The sequence below is a fragment of the Malaclemys terrapin genome, chromosome 5 (genome assembly GCF_027887155.1).
Source record: "Malaclemys terrapin pileata isolate rMalTer1 chromosome 5, rMalTer1.hap1, whole genome shotgun sequence".
NCBI lineage: Eukaryota > Metazoa > Chordata > Testudines > Emydidae > Malaclemys > Malaclemys terrapin.
Window position 1 is genome coordinate 129534700 of NC_071509.1, and position 17218 is coordinate 129551917.

General features: G+C 38.2%; 1 protein-coding gene and 1 long non-coding RNA gene across 3 annotated transcripts in view; both read right to left on the reverse strand.

Annotated features, from left to right (window-relative positions):
• The window catches only part of BMP2K (BMP2 inducible kinase), a 111665-nt gene that overhangs the window by 9913 nt on the left and 84534 nt on the right, over window positions 1-17218 (reverse strand). For both annotated transcript variants that reach the window (XR_008445224.1, XM_054030999.1), the window contains exon 15: window positions 11809-11922. Coding sequence is in view for 1 of the 2 variants with exons in the window: in XM_054030999.1 (XP_053886974.1) it covers window positions 11809-11922 (114 nt within the window). In the remaining variant the exon portion in view is untranslated. The remainder of the gene's footprint in view (window positions 1-11808; window positions 11923-17218) is intronic.
• On the reverse strand, window positions 1872-5382 carry LOC128838641 (uncharacterized). The gene is made up of 2 exons (XR_008445225.1): window positions 4469-5382; window positions 1872-2359 (listed from the first exon to the last, which is right to left on the reverse strand). It is a non-coding gene; the product is annotated as an uncharacterized LOC128838641 (long non-coding RNA).

Genomic DNA, 17218 nt, shown 5'->3' on the forward strand with positions numbered 1-17218 from the left:
CAGGAGGTCAGTATTTTGTAAAGCCCTTTGAGATCTATGGATGAGATGTGCTATACAAGAGCTAGATATTCTAACTCAAGTTATCTGTTATTAGTCTGATGTGATACTGAGTGTAGTAAACCATAAGCAGACCTCTTAATCACCTGCAGGGGTGGAGAGAGCCCTGCTACAGCTCCACGCCTGCAGGGGGTTAGATTTGCTCCAGCAGAACTTCAGAGCTCCCCTGTTGCAGAAATTAGGAGTGCCACTGGAGCTTAGCTTCAGCGCCCTTTTCTGATGACTCAGCTAGCCTGTAACTGAGGGAACAGGGGTCACCTGAACCCCTGATTTTACATAGGTGTCATGGCTCCCTTGAGACCTTTGTAAAATTCAGAGTTGTTATGCTAATATTTTACTATCTTACAGGTGTCTTATACAGCACCTTTCATCCTAAAGGACATCAGAAAAGTTTACACACACACTATGGAGAATATTTATATCTTTGTAGATAAATTTCATTTCACCAACAGAAGATTGCTTAATGAATACAGGTCTCATGTTTATAGCATCACACCGAAGTAAATCAATTTATTTACTGAAAATGCGCTACTTCCTTCTCAGGTCCTCACTCTTACTGAAGCACAGCACTGATGATCTTTAATGAGATCCCATTTTTTAACTACAAAAAAGGACTGACTCTCTCCTAGCAGCAGTTGTTTTATTACTGGGGTTTGCTGTCCTACAGTGGAAAATATAAAGCTAAGCTCTTGTCCTGGCCTTTACTTTTGGCTTTATTAATTATTGACAGCAGTGCCTCCTATGAGCCAGGTAGTTTCCAAACACTGAAAGAAGGAGAGTCCCTGAGCTAAGACCTCCAATCTAAAGACAGACAAGTAAATAGAGACTGAGGAAAGAGAACAAGAGGCAGTTTATATACAAGTTAACTAGAGCAGTACTACTTAAACAGGGGCCTGGGGCCCACGAGCTGATTTTAGGGGGTCCACCAAGCAGGGCTGGCATTAGACTTGCTGCGGCCCAGGGCAGAAAGCAAGCCGCCCGGGGCCCTGAGCCTCGCCATCTGGGGCTGATACCGAAGCCTGAGCAACTTAGCTTTGGAAGTCCCCCTGTGGCCAGGGGCCCAGGGCAATTGCCCTAATTGTTACTCCCTAATGCTGGCCCTGGCATAAAAACAGTTGTTGTGGCATAGGTGGGCCATGGAGTTTTACAGCATGTTGCGGGGTGGGGTGGCTGGCTTAGAAAGAAAAAGGTTAAGAACCCCTGAACTAGAATTATAGGCATCACACAAATGTTTCTTTAAGAGGGACTTAAATGTGAACAGGGTCAAGTCTTTGCAGATGAGCTCATATGTAGCATAGAGGGTCACATGGACGACCCCGCCAAGAGAGGCTTTTGCAAAAAGCTGACAAATGAGTGGACAAGGGTCAGAGCATGGGTGGAGTAGAAGGGATGAGGGGCAAGACAAAGGTTGACAAGGAAAGATTAGTAAGGAGGACCAGAATTACAGCGAGCTTTGAAGGTAGTTGATGAGAAGCTTAAGTTGGATGCAATAGTGGGTAGGCAGCCAATGGAAGGATTTGGAAAGAGAGGGATGGTTACATTGATTGAACTGATGGGCAAGGAGGAGGGGATGAGTGTCTCTTTTAATGGTGAGCAATAAAGGGAAGTAAGCCACTACCGTATTCCACTCCAGATAGGAAAAAAAGCAACTGCTACATTGAAGTGCTTCATAATCAGCAGGAAGGAAGAGGGAGGGTGGTATGGCAAATGTGTTAAAAATACAGAAGGGCAAATTACCTCTCTTCCTTCACCTACACTCCCCCCACATGTAACTCCATTCTTACAGCAGTTAATACATTTTAAAATGTAATATAAAAGATTTAAAAGGCATGTTTATTTTTAAATTGAAATATATTTTGAATTTATAAAAAACACACTTCTTACAACTGACATACAGTCAACTACTTCAGAGATGGGCCAGATTTGTAACCCCCAGCCCGAGGCACTGTTTCTACAAATACAATTGTAGCATAGTAGGGGAAAATCCACCTAAAGGCAAAAGACCTCATGCAGCTTTTCCGTTGTGTGTGTGTCAAGGGCAGGATTTTGGGTCTGAGTTTAACATCTCTGCTCCATGGACTGCTTCCCAGTTCAGTTTAATTGATAAGGCCATACGTGGTTTGGGTCCCGTACAACGTGAACAGCTTCCCCTTCCTATGCCTCGTCATCTCAGTTGAAGCTCTTTTGCTGACCGTGCGATGATGTTTTCGTGTAGGGAGTTGAGGCTGGTTAATTTCACGAGAGTTCCCTAGCATGGAAGCCACTTCTTCTGGGTGAATCGCAAGAGATCACTTTTATCGACCTTCAGAGCATGGAACAAAACATATTTTTGATCAAGCATTTGCTCGACTAATTGATAATCACTAGTTGATTTATGGTCAGTTGAAATGGTTTGTGCTAGGGGGAGCTATTTGGACTGTCCACTGTGGGCAGTTTAAGTCAGTAAGATTCAGTAATATATCCATATGCAACAGTCAATGCATAAATATAAAATCAATAAATCATTACATCACAGTCAACACCCAACGTAAGTTATAGGTAGGACAGCTATGTACTGTTAAAGCAATTAACAACCTTTATAGTAATGCACTTGACCCAGAAAGTCCTCAGCTAAGCAACACTTACATACTTTAATGACAGTGATGCTTGAGCAAGGACTAAAGGATTGGGCCCTCTCTTTTCATAAAAAAGATCAGCACCCCTGGAATATAAGCAACTGAAGATTGTTCACAGTACAGGGCAAGTTTGCATGGTTTTTTTCTTTCTTTTCTTAAATGATGAATTAGTCTGAGTAAAAAGTTTGTCACTCTACTCATTGGTTTCTAACTGGTAAATCTTCTGCTGTTGGCTTATGGTTTATTCCTTGGTCACTCAAGGAGTATGCAACTTTATCACTCCAAGCAAGGTCAATATTATCTTTTGATGGTTAATGGTCTATTTAGGCAGGAAGTAGACGCTTACTGGACTATCTTGTTGTATTCTATGAAAAAAGTATAACTGAATAGTTTTGGTAACCATTTTTTCACCTCTAAAACATGCCCAGAGACATAATAAGACTTTAGAAGTAATGTATGTTTTTTGTATGGAATTAAGAACAAAATGACCAGAAACATCAGGTGATTATAGCTTTGGACTGTTTGCTTGCTTCTGGTGTTAAATTGCTTCTTATCTGTTCTTAGTTTAAATAGTACACATTTGGTTTACTGTTAAATTAAAATCTGGATTATTGGACACTTTAGATTTCCCAAAGGTATAGCCTTCATGTTGGACTTGATAACCCCATGTCTTCCAAATCCTGACATTTCCAATATTTGTTGAGACACTGTAATTGTTAACATGAATGTGATTAGTTTGCAAATTGAAAATAACCTAAGTCTATCTGACTTAGGGTAGACATTAGCAACATTAGGTTCAGAAAGACAAACCTGTTTTTAAAATGTGTACCAAAGTAAGTGTATATTCTGCTTTTTTGTATATACCTACACACACACACCTATTTCTGTATGAAGAGAGTTGAACACTTGTAACAGGTAAATGGTTCACTTTCTGTCTGATGAACTGAAAATTTGGTACACTGAAAATATCTCAATATCACATACTAGTCTTTATTCTCATCTTCATGCTCTCACCCTGATGATGCTAGGAGACTAACCATCTGCAAACTGCATTAGCAAGACAAAGAAACTGTGAGGGCTGTGTTTGACCCCCTGGAGCATATACCGTGGCAAGATTTGTCCCATATTATGGGGCGTGTTTACTTTTCAATGGAAAACATTTTTATTACACGTGTTCTGTCATGGCAGACTTGGGGCTTGAGCCTCTGCCCATTATAATCAATGGTGCTGGATCTGATCTATACAGTTTAAAAGTCCTAGCACACTAGGTCAACTTCACTTTTGTTGACCTAGATTAACATCCTAAAGCTTAGTTTTTCAATATGTGGACAATAACCCCTGTAGAGGAATGGGCTTGAGAATGGAGGAAAGAGGGAAGAAATTGGTTGGGAAATAATTTTTTAATTTGAGCTTGCTTGCTATGTCTATTGCAAAGAGGTCTTATTTTAACTATACCTGAAGTGGTTAGGTGTTTTTTGTTTATTTACTGGGATGAACATTTGCTGTTATTGGGTCTGAGCACCCGAGCATCTCTTATTGTCAACCTAACCTTTATCAATGTTTTTCTTTCAGCCATAATAAAGCCAGGAGAGCTTTGAGAGCTTTGGGAACAGCTTAACAGCTGACAAAAATAATATTTACTTTTCATATTTAGAGCACTCTGCAAACAAATAGTCAATATATGACTAACTGTTCCATTGCCGATCAGCTTTGATGCCCCCATTCCTTGTAATGGCATAGGAACAGGCAGTCCTATTGAGGCTAATGGGACTAGTCACATGAGTAGCGTTACTCACAGGCATGTTTCCAGGATCAGGTCGATAAAAGGGTTGTGTTTGTCTGAGATTGTTCTATGGAGTCCTTAGACATTGTTAGCATCCATACATCACTAATGGTAATACTGAAGAAATAGATCTAATATCTGCACAGAGATGCAATAAGGATCAGGGCAGAGCATGGAACAGGAAAAATAAATGGTTAGGACTAGTGTTATTTGAGTGCTTTCTTATTTATTCTAAGTGTCTTATGAATTAGGATTGAAGTCTTTTACTGTTCCCACCTATCAATCTATTGAACAGAGATCATATACATATGAGAGGCTATTTCAGAATAAAGATTATGCTAGATCAGCATTGAAGTAGGTAGATCATACAAAAATAACGATCAATACATTTATAGGAGACCATTAGTTTTTCACCAAGTCCTTGCCTGTATATAGTAAGTATAGCAGTTTTAACCAACTGGACCACCTCCTAACCAAGGTTTTTGAGAACATGGACATAATGGTAGAGTCCTAAAACCATATGTAGGTACCTAAATAAGTGGCTTGGTTCTTGAAAGTGCCGAGCACTGATGAGCTCCCATTGACTTCTGTGGGAGCTACTGAGCTTTCAGTATTTTTGAAAATTAGGCCACTTAAATGTCTAAAACTCAGAAACCCACTCTAGATCTCTAATTTTAAAAATGTACAAAAATGGGTAACAGAGTAACTGCACTTCCCAGAGCATATCATGCATAGAAATAATGTCCTTTCAACTTGAACTTCCTACTTCTTCAGTTTGTGAATGCAATGCAGTTACAAAGCATCATATCTGTTGCTATGGGGTTGAAAAAAAAAAAGAGCATCACAGTTTCTGAACAAGTGGCGTAAAGACTAATTATAACTCTCACGGTAGAAAAACAATTCAAAATATATTATTTCTGTGGTTCCAGGCTTACTTTGAAGACATATGCAGGATTTTCATTCTTTGATGACTGCCAAGTCATTTTCTCATTTGAATGTTCCTGTCCTACATAATAGAAAAGAGTGCCCACTTAAACTCTAAAACCAGAACCGTGTAAGTGTGGGGATTAGAATCAAAGCTCTGTCTCCTCCGCTAGTACTATAACGCAAAGAACTTTCACGCACAAGTGCACTGGAAAGACCCTTGTTCATCCCTTGCTCCCCTTTCAACCTCTCATTTAAAAAGATTTTAACGAAGCAGCAGCCATTCTGACTCATTCTTAGTTCTCACTCTGCCATGGTCTAATGTGAACCGCTGCAGTTTAAAATTGGTGACAACCCAAGAATAGAGAACAAGAAACTATGTTGGGGATTTGTTTCTTTAAACCTGTAAGATCTTTCCTAACCTCAGCTTTGTGTCAGCATTCTGTTACCATTTATTGACAGTAACGAACAGTGAGATCAAGTTTGGGTGTCTTGGATGTAAATCTGAAGCTTACAAGACATAGCTTGCAAAGAAGTGTGGGTGAGAGATACGTTCTGTTAATTCTCATCCCTATCAAAACCACCCTCAATATTACCCACTCCATCTGGAATTTTGGAATAATCAGATTTACAGAATATTTTCCCCCAGGACAGTTAATTATTTCATAGTTTAAGATTGGGTTGTCCTTGCTCCTTATCTGGATGCAACTATTAGCAATTTAAAAACTACCTCTGGTTACTATTAGACTTAGAATAAAATCTAACTTTCATTTACGTAACACTTCTACCCTAAACTGCTTACTTCTCATACTCTGTGTACAAGCCACAGAAGTATGTTTTCCTTGTTTGTATGCACAGATTGTTTTTGTTTAGATCTAGAAATAAGTTGCCTCTTCGTGCCTACCCAGGAGGCACTTGTAAGTGCATACTAAGTGCCAGTTTATGGGGGTTAATTTGGAATAGTTATTTAATGACTCAGCAGTATAAGGCCAAAAGTCATTCCACTTCTATTAATAGCAGATCTCGATTTCTTTGTTATCTGCAGGTAAAACTGTGAAAAACTATTTCCTAGAGGAAGAAGCACAACATTTTATTCAAAACCTGAGATTAATTTCCTGACGTACTCCCCACTGAAACTGTAGAATACTTATTAGAATACAAAAGCAACTCCAGCAACCCTCTCCCCCCCCCACCCCCTTATTTCAGTGAAGAGATTCACATTTTGCTTTGTATGATTTTCCTCAGTTTTGCTGAGGAAAATATGATATATAATGGATGTATTTAACTTCTGCAACTTCTAAATCAAATGCTGAGATAATAAACCTGGTTTTCCTCTCACTTACACTGGTTTTACAACCGTGTCTCCATTGCCTTCAGTGGAATTAATCCAGATTTAAACCAGTTTAAGAAAGGGGAGAATCAGGCCCTTTTAGGGGTAAAAGGAAGAGAACGCCTACCAGAAGGTTACAGCAGTTTCTGCAGAAATAAGAGTTTTCTTTACTTTTTATATGCACCAAAAATACACAATGAAACATGTCCAAGAGACAATCCTCTTTAAGCCACCACTGATTTTGAGATCACCTCAAGGAATATTACAGTGCTAGACTTAGCTGGATTCATCATTGCTTGACGAAGCTTCCACTACATACCTGCACACATTATGATTAAGCACAGCTCAAACATGCTTTTAGGGAATGAGCATACTCCCACTAGAAAACAACAATAATATTCCTGGTGACTTTATGGTCAGAGTCGCTGTTGGTTAAATTAATGAGCACTAAATTCAACCTTAAACAAGTAAAAATAAATATCCAAATACAAAGCCCCTGTATTGTTGATAATTCACATAAGTTTAAACATTACATAGTTTTACTGTTATTGATGGAGGAAAATTTCTATTTTCAACCCCAAAAATAGAAGTTGTCAAACTATACTTCATTTACCAAAAATTTTAAAAATGCAGCAAAATAAATGCCTAAAGGGAAAAATGGGTTATTTAATGACATTTTAATGTCAGAATGCACTTCAAAATCAACATGGCAGAAGATTTCATTTTTTTTTTAAATAATCTTCTCAAACTGTAAACTGCTGAAATGAAATTTTCAAATATAGATTTATAAAAGCTGAAGAAATATGCAGTAACATCTGTTTGCAATGTACTGCTCAGATTGCTACACTTCTAATCAGGTTTGCATCTTGTAGGAGACAATTGTTCTTCACTCAAATGCAAGGCAGGTGGAACATCTTTAATCATATAAGAAGATTCTAATCTTCAAGGAAATTTTCTGTTCTGATGTTCTTTTTCTAGACATCCGATTATAAGAGGATGAATGGCTTGTAACAACTGCAGTAATTACATGCCTTCTGCTGGTTCATCATTTTAGGGGCTGGGGTGGGGGGAACGGAAGAGTAGGGCATAAGGGCCTTACGCTTTCTTTGAATTGGTAACATACTGCCGCCATCATTTCACAGCAATTTGCCACATGTCAGGCCCCAGGATTACTGGGACATTTCAACTAAATCTGCACTATTTCTTTGACGACAGGCAGAGCAGCAGCTGCTGAATACTGTAATAGATTTATGCTGCTCTTGTTTTCAAGACAAGAACTGGAAATGAAAACAAACATTTGGTTCTTAGAATGTGTTTTTTCCCCTTCAAAACACATCGGTGAATAACTACACTTGTTACGTCTCTGATGGTTTTTAGTGGCACCTCTCTTGTATCATGCAACATGTGTGGACTTACATAATGCATGATCCTGATGTACTGATCTATTTTAATGATAGTAGAAAACCTACTTCATTATTTACTATTAAAGGATGATAAGTTATACAGTCTCCAAAGGATCTCTACTCATCCCCAAAAAGGCAAGGACTGAAGATGACCACACAACAAAATGAGTGACAGGAGTATAACTTGAGTCATTTCAAGAGCAAAGCAATCAGTGTTGTCCTGGACCATCAACTTGTCACAGATCATGAATTCCCATTGTAGTCGGAAACTGACAGCCAGAGTTTAATAAAGAAAGATCACTGCAATATAAGCTATGCTTTTTTCCCCGTCAAAGTCTACAATATTAAGTGTGAGGTTTTTTTAAAAAAGATTTTTTCCCCCTAAAGTGAATTACTCCATGAACTCTCAGATATTATTCTTACTGTGAAGTGGACCACTGCTTAGTAGATGATCATTTAGCCAGAGAAACTGGCATCAGTTAACTGCATCATCTACCAGGCAACTCAAAAGTACCAAAGTAAGTATGCTTTGCATGCAGCTGGAGAACTGTGCAGTCATATTTGATATTTATATAGGGAATCAGGTGTTTTATGCAACTTTGCCCCACTGACTCAACTCTATTCCATATTTCTTCTGCCTAAATTTAAGAGAACTGTGCCTCACATTTACAAATCAAAATCTATAGTAATGTGTGTTATAGTAAAAATATGATGGTGAGAAACTTACTACAGGAGTTGCCATGGTCTAAAATCATGCCTATAAATTTAAAATCATACATCATCCATTATTCTTGATTACAGGGACACTTTCACTATAATTTACCTGTTCAAAATTAAATTTTCAGGGAAAGCTGGTAAAAATATCCATTAGTTTCATTAGAGATGCTTTGCAGTAGTAAAGAAATGAAAAGTCTGCTTTTTAAAATTTTTTTTTACCAAAAGCTAGAAAATACAACTTGATTCAGAGAATAATTCCAGCCCTTGGGAGCCTTAAAATATATATATATTTATTTATTTATTTTAAAAGTCTTCAAGTTCCTGGGAATTGTATGGATCCCGTTTAGTTATTCTTAAAAGGCTGAGACCAAAAGGAGACCAAGGCAGTTAACTATCACATTACCACTGAATACCATTTCTAATAGCAGAAATTTATTTATGGGAATTTTTTTTTGTTTTTGTTTTAACTAAAACACTCTACCAGAAGTTAACATACAAAGGACCAAATTCGTTGGTAGGATTCAGAACTCTTTCATAAGCTGTACCAAACTGTGCCAGCCATTACAAGACAAACTGCTTTGAGATTTGACAAATTGTGGTGTAGATATGCTGTCAAGAATTTAGGGGGAAAATAACTGTCACCTTGTAAAGAAAAGACGTTCATTCAGGCTTCTGTATTTGCTAAATAGCACTGATTCATGTCCAATACCGCAACAAATTGCCCTTGAAGAAATTAACCTAATAAAGCCACTTTTGAAAGCTGTGTTTACAGTACCCACATGAGGTTTAGTGGGGAGGGTCCCCCCAGGATTAACATAACACAACACTAAAACTATTTACAAAGCTAAATTTTATTTTAAGGGGCAAAGCTGAAGCTATGGACACAGAGAGGTTCCGACCCGCACCAAGCGGCGGTGAGAAGGAACTGGGGAGGCGGTCAGTCTGCCCTGCCCTTTATCCCCTCAGTCAAAGGGACAAGGTGAGCCTGGGAGCATGCGCAGATCAATGGACACTACTTTCAAATTCTCTGGCTCCAGACACATTGTGAGAGTGTGTAACCCGCAGTGGAATACAATAAGGACCATCACGCGAAGAACATTGACATTTGTTGCAGTTTTTTTCCCCAGTAAAAGACCCCAACATATGCCAGGCCTCCCAGTCTGCTGTGGTGTAAGAATTTTTACAACCAACAGCTGGAGACGATCTTTTGTAAGTCTCCTCTTACTTTTCAGCCTTAACTGATCCAGGATTGTAAATCTTTTTTTTAAAATGGAGATACCTTTTTGTAAGTTTTATAAATGGCAAAAGTCAATAGTGAGGGTATATAGTTTTTCTCTCTAGATCTTCGCAGCTCTTCCATTTCCCAGACTCAAGTTTATCCTAAATATATAAATGGAAAAAAAGTGTGTGTGGGGGGGTTCATTATATGATTTAGTAAATTCAATTTAATTATGTGAAGGTTATAGGCACAGCAGGCTGAGAAGCAGTAGCAGAGTAGAAGCATCAAAAAGTTGTGTCAGAAGTTAAGGGACTATTAAAAGTTTCCAGACCTAAACAGTATCTCAGTGCAGGATACCTTTGCTTGTTGACTGTATCAAGATCAGGAAAGTAAAACAGCGATGTTGATTTGGGTGGCCACCACACAAAGGGAATCATTTCTTTCCTTATTTCACATTAATTCAGCCTTGCCTATATGGCAAAGAGTCTTTGCATATACTGCATAATGCAAGTCCTAGAGTCTCTAGTTCTATGGAGAACACACAGTCCTTAGGACAGGCTTAAGAGACCTGAGAAATGCTAGAACTCTTTAGAGCAGGGTGATGGAAGGTGGTAATTTAGTGCTTGCTGAGCAGATATAATGGAAGAAAACTCAGAAAATGTAATAATGTGAGCAGAACCAGTTTAAGGTAGTCTGACAAGGAAAAAGTTGATTGAGAATGAGAACAGAACAGCCTAGCTCTTAATGAGTACCACAGAGAACAGAATGCCAAATATTATTCTGTTCACACCTGGTTATGCATGGTCAGAAAGGGCCTAAGTCACACAAGGAGATTCACAGAAATGCGAAGTGAAAGAAGAAAAGGGAATGTGGCTGCAAAAAAACAAGTAGACAAGATTGAAGACAAAGTGAAATCTGAGCATATTAGAGGAATCATTACTGTGGATATGGACAGTCAGAAAAATCACATGAAGAGGGCATTTTTAACTCAACATACCCACAACTTTGAGCATCTTTAAGTTGCACCTTATTTTACTCATTGCTAGCTCCACAGTAGTACAAAGTAATAAAAGCTTTTTTTAATGTTATGGAGGAGTGCCCTAGATTCTATTCTACCTCATGCCTTGAAATTGTCAATGAAGTTCTTGTTGCAGAATTTTTAGTAACTGGCAAGTTAGTAAGCGACAGAGCACAACTTGGTTTTTAGATCCCAGAGTTCACAGTACAGTCAGAAAATCTGTCTCTATAAAGAAAAAGTTATACAGAGTCTCAGTGTCATAAGTGTGACTGTAACCAGACAAAGCTAAGCTCTTTATCCCTCTGCTGTTGCACCTGGAGGTTCTAATAAAACAGAGGAACCAACAACAAAAATAAAAGACAAAGATTGGTGGCTGAAAACAATAGAGGAAAGTAGCAATACTCGTGTGACCTAAATGACTAATTTCCTTAATAGAATTAGATTTTTTTTTTTTTAAACTGACACGGTTGTATTAAATCCAATAGATCATGCATATGCAATTTTTGAAATGTAAAATGTATCAATGCATTTGGGTGCTAGGTTAGATTTAAACTTCAAAACATTCACGATAACATTAGAAAAGTTGTCCTCTATTCAATCTTCAACCACAAGGCTGATGATTCCAATTTGCACTGGTTTGGTCATATAACTGAAAAAGCTTCCTTTGAGAGGGAGACAGAGAGAGAGAGCGCGCGAGAGCGAGATTTAAATAAGAGGTAGTGATGTTACATATGTAACTTGCCTGGGTGAGAAATGAAAGGTACAGAACCAAAGGGATCTTCAGAAGGATGGTTCTGTGGAGCAGAATGTGGCTCCACATTCTTATCTGAGGATGCTCTCCTCTCCACGAGCCTGTCTGCAAAAATAAATGAAACAGAACAAAAAATAAAATAAAATAAAAATGGCAGTTCTCATGCCAAATTAATGATACGTTTAATAGATTTGTGTTTGTTTCAGATTCTCTCCTTGTACCCTGACATCTATCCCATTTTCGAAGGCCTTCATCTGCAAGAGTTCATTCTTGTTTTACTTCTCCACTCCCACCCCAAAGTAAATTGTGTCAGCTAATGAAAATGTATTATAACCAAAAAACAATATAGTCAGACTTACTCTGAGCAGTGCTTGTAAGAGACTAATTTTCATTCTGTTCCATTTAGGTTCTAATATCACAAAAAACACCATGGTATCCAAAGACTTAAGTCAGACGCCTTGTGTTACATTTTTATTTTTTATCTCTAAAATCAGTTTTAAAAAAAAAAAAACAATTCATCAACTTCCCTAAAGGTAAAGCTTTTCTGCTAGAACCACAACGAAGGACATAAATTAGTAATCCCACCAGCATCCCTTTTAAATTATGGGATTGTACTAATGATTGCAATACCAGTTTCTGAGTTTCATCAAATCCAAACAAGTAGAGTTATGTTTTGTATGCTCTTTATTCTCTAGAGTTCTGGTCCGTGCAATGTGTTTTAGAATCTGATACATACAGTATTCAACATTACAAGAATAATGCAACAAAAAATTGGGAATGTAGTCGTCTCATTTATTGCAGCCTAGTGTTCCAAGGGTCATCAGCGATAAGACAAGAAAGTAACCCAAGTAACTGGAATTCTGTCAGCAGATCTGTCTTGGTGCACTATTGCTCAAGCGTCTTAGAACCATTTCAAAGCAGTTACCCAACAGTACACAAACTGATAGTCATAGCTGAGCATTCTGTAGGTATAAAAGGCCCATATCCTCAATTGTCCACAGCATCTCTCCATCTGGCTAAACTCCAATTTTTGATTCAAAGGAACAAGGGATGGAGGGCAGGTGAGCAAGGATCTGCAGAAACTATATATTCAGATAAAGAAAGAAAAAGTTACCAGTAACCAGAGTTAATATAATTATCCTTGTGGTATTCCATTGTAGATTAACAAGTAGTTGCAATTCCCAGGTGGATGAGCAATGAGTGTTTAATTGGACAGATATTGGATAAATGATTTGACAGAGTGAGCATATTGTCTAGCTCCAGCATTTTGAGAGTGTATTACTGAGCCAGATACAAACTGAAAGCATTATAAATCTGATGGAGGCAAGATAAAGAGGTGGCCACGGCTCTTCTAAAATGGGTCATAAATCCTTCCGGCAAATTCACAAGAGTTGCAGAAGGTGGTGGTTCAACTGTGTTGATTACAGGTGTGTCACTTATACCAGTACCCAGTCTCAAGACTTCATATGGATCTCTGTGTAGGGGAACGAGATGGTGGCAACATCACTGTGTCATACCTGAGTAGGTTCTTGAGTCATATGTGCACTCAACTTGCTCTCAGTTGCACCTGCTCATCTGTGCACCAGGTCCCGCAAGGTCCCAGTGTGTGTGTGTGTGCGCACGCACATCAGATTGTTGTATTAAAAGCCTGTCAATTTCTGCTCTGTCACGGCACATCCTGAATGTCTGAGTCATGGAAGACTTCAAGTAGCTCCTGGTCAGTTTAAATTTCAAAAATGGCATTCTGCAGAGGCCATAGTAAAAAGCACTGTCAGATTAAAGCATAGTACAAGACAGGTGTGTGGGAGGCTTTAAAAAGCATGGTTTCCTCCCACCATCATACCCATATGCATAGGGCCAGTCTGAGGAATTTGATTAGTTGTCCTTTTGCATATACTCTACTTATACGGCCTAAAATTAACTGTTTAACTCTTACACTTTGCCTCCCTGCCCATGATGCCCATTTCTCCCACAGCCATCTTCACATTTGTTCCTACATGACCATCATACAGGTAACATCTTCTCTGATCTGGTCTGTATGGACCTTTCTTCAAAGCGCCAATTAAATGAACTGACTATTCACCGAGAGTCTGAGGACCAGCAGGAGATAGCTGATGGGGGGGGGGGGGGGGAGAGGGGGAGTATTTTTCTCCACATTTTGTTTGCTGCTTGTTTTAGGTTGTGAGGTCATCAGGACAAGGACTGCCTCTTACTGCATATCTGGACAGAGCCTACTGCATTATGGCCACTACTATAATCCAAGTTTATGTAAAATGTGCATGTGGGAGGCTTTAGGTATCATCATCCCTAGTCTCCCGCTGTAGGCAAAATGGAGACACCTATTTTTCCACAGAAAAGACCTGAGAATATGGATGGGAAGGAGGCAGATTGATGGGGAGAAGGTTTTCAGACAGCTAGATTCCAAATAAAGAGTTGGGATTCTTAGCTCTCTGGGAACATCAGCTGATTCAGAAGATGAAGCTAATGGGATCCAGGAACGCTTTCACGGACTTGGCACTCCTTGCATTCTACACCCTGAAACTGCCCCTATTGAATTGTTTCTGCTGAGGCTGGTTTTCAGTCTGTGTACCATTAGTTATACTGCTGCTAGTAGCAAAAAATGAGTAAGCCTTCCTTCTCAATTGATCTAACCTTTGGTGTTGATGTCACAGTGACTTGCCTCCCTTTGATTTGTAAATTTACGATTAACAACGAGGAGCCCAAGGAAGGAAGGGTGAGGAAGAAGATTAAATCTTGCTGTGATTTAAGAGTTTGTCCAGTTTCCTGATTAAGGCCAGGGCAGAAGCAGGCTGACTCCATAGTTTCTTGATGCTCAAAAGGACCCTCGACATATGGAGCAAGCAAGATTACTTTGCATGTGATAGCCTGGAACTGAGGGATAAAAAGCTTGCATGAGCTTTCCTTGAGTGTCAATGATTAAGACAATCAAGCATTGGTTAATTAGCTTAAGACATGGAGTGGATGGTTCCTCAACACAGTTGGAGATAAAATAAATTGAGAGCAGTTGGGCCTTCTATACATTTCTCTAGCATGCTTGCAACCCTAGGTCCATATGCACACTTGTTTGAAGTGATTTGGGGTCTCAAAAATATGATTCAGAATGGATCTGAAGAGGAATTCTATTTAGGAGAACGGACAGTTTTCAGTCCCAAACCCATAGGTTCCAGTTTAAGAGTACTGGAGCTTAGAAAGCAATAACTCAGCAATAGTAAAAAATTCCAATTTGGGAGAGCATGTTTTATTTATTTATTTACACTAGGAACAAAATCTTCAGCAAAGACTTCAGTAGCCAAGATAACAGAAAATCATAGTGAGCCGAGATGACCGTTTACTATTGTTACCCATATTCCAATAAGTGTTTTACTTTGGCTCCAAAGTGTAAGTACTACAACTGAGTGTTTAGTCAGTAAAGAAACCATTTAGTCATAAATGCAATTCTATAATTTTCAGAAACCCATTACAATCACCCATGTTTGGCCTTTGCAGCTTCATTGAAATCTTTAAAACCACGACCACGGAAAAGGAATCCATGCAGAAAAAAGCCAATAGCTAATGGAATAGCTAATTTTGAAAAAAAAATGTTTTTACTTTAAAGAGTTCTCACTCAGCTTCATCTACTGGTTAATTGTCAAGTGACTGCCTCTGTGAAAGTCAGATCTTTTCCACAGCATATATAAAATATCAAGTTTATTCATTTCTCCTGCAGTGAACATGGAGAACAAAAAGTTTAACCATCATAGCATCAAGAACTTTAGTTCTCTGTGCATACTCTACTATGCACGCAGATAATGGTTTAACCAGTTTATAGGAGAGATTGTATAGCAGAATGTGAGCCCTGGCTGGGATGATTTAGTTGGTGTTGGTCCTGCTTTGAACAGGGGGTTGGACTAGATGACCTCCTGAGGTCCCTTCCAACCCTGAGATTCTAGGACTCTATGACAGCCCACATTAAGATGAAGATGCTGATAGCTGCAGATAAATTATATACCCTAAAAACCTGACTTTTGAGACCCAAAAGGGAGAACCTAGGAAACTTGTTTAATTAATAGTGTATAATGGTGAACAAAACTTTAAATATTTTAAATTTATATGTAAATTGTGACATGACATAACAAATTAGGCTTTTAGAAAGAAAAAAACAAGGGTCAACATTTTGTGATCTGCCAGTCAAGTGAAACTGAAAGCAAATGAAAAAGTTTATTTCAAAAGACTATATAATAGCTTATAATGTGTCAATTATTGGGCTAAGTAGTACAGCAATGAAATTTTCTTCTCTGGATTCTCATTCTTCTGTCCTTATTCCCTTAGATCGAAAAAGCAAAAATAAACCTAGAAAATTTACACATTCTGTGATAAACAGTGGCTCTCTTGTAAAAACTGATGTCCTCTCCTGTAGAAAGGAATTTGGTGATTTTATGAAAAGAGCAGTGATATATATTTTAATACATGTGCACAATGTCAAAAACATTTTAGCAAGAATAATCTTGTTAATGTACAATGAAAACTAAAAACAGAATTATGTAAATTATCTCTGTAGAGGTGTATGCCTCTACATTTACCACTTTTGCCATTTTAACTGTATAGTGGTAAACATTTGTGCTCTGATTTTAGAAGATTACTATAGGTATTACAGAACATACATTTAGAACAAGACTGCTACTGTCAACACTCAAAATCCATAGGCTAAAATATAATGGAAGTATTTTATCTATTTTGTCTACTATTGCCTTAATATCAGGGATCTCTTTTGTGAGAGGACATCAATAACTACAATGAGAAATTCATTAAGGAAATCCTAATTGTCAGAGTGAAGACTGTGGAAATTTGTGATCTATAGAAGGGCTTTCCATTGAGGCTTTTAAACTGGACTCAAGCCAAAGGTGAGGAAGAAAAACTATTGCACTTCATGCAGAATACTAAACCAGTCTGCCACCTAGTGTATTATTTGTCAAACCACAGGAAGTTATGTCTCAACATTTTCCTAGGCAGCGCTGTCATGTGGTTAAAAAAATACTGAGTCAGAAAAGCTGAGTTTCTAGTCTTGGCTCTAAAAACCTCATTGAAGGACCTATGGCAAATCTCTTAACCCTATCTATAAATGGACTTATTACCTAGTTCAGAAATGTAATGTAATATTAGTTGATGTTTGAAAAGTTGTTTTTTTTTTAAATATTCAATGCTACATAAAAGCGAAGTACTAAATACTGAATAAATGGAACAGTGCTCAGGTACTTAATTTTACAGACATGTGAAGTGCTATTGGATTACTGATCATATCATGAGTTTCTTGTACAACAGTAAAGTCACTTTACAGGCTAGGGTAGGGGAAAAGCAAGATACGCCAGCACTCATAGTTTGTTTAGTCAGTTATACTAGCAAG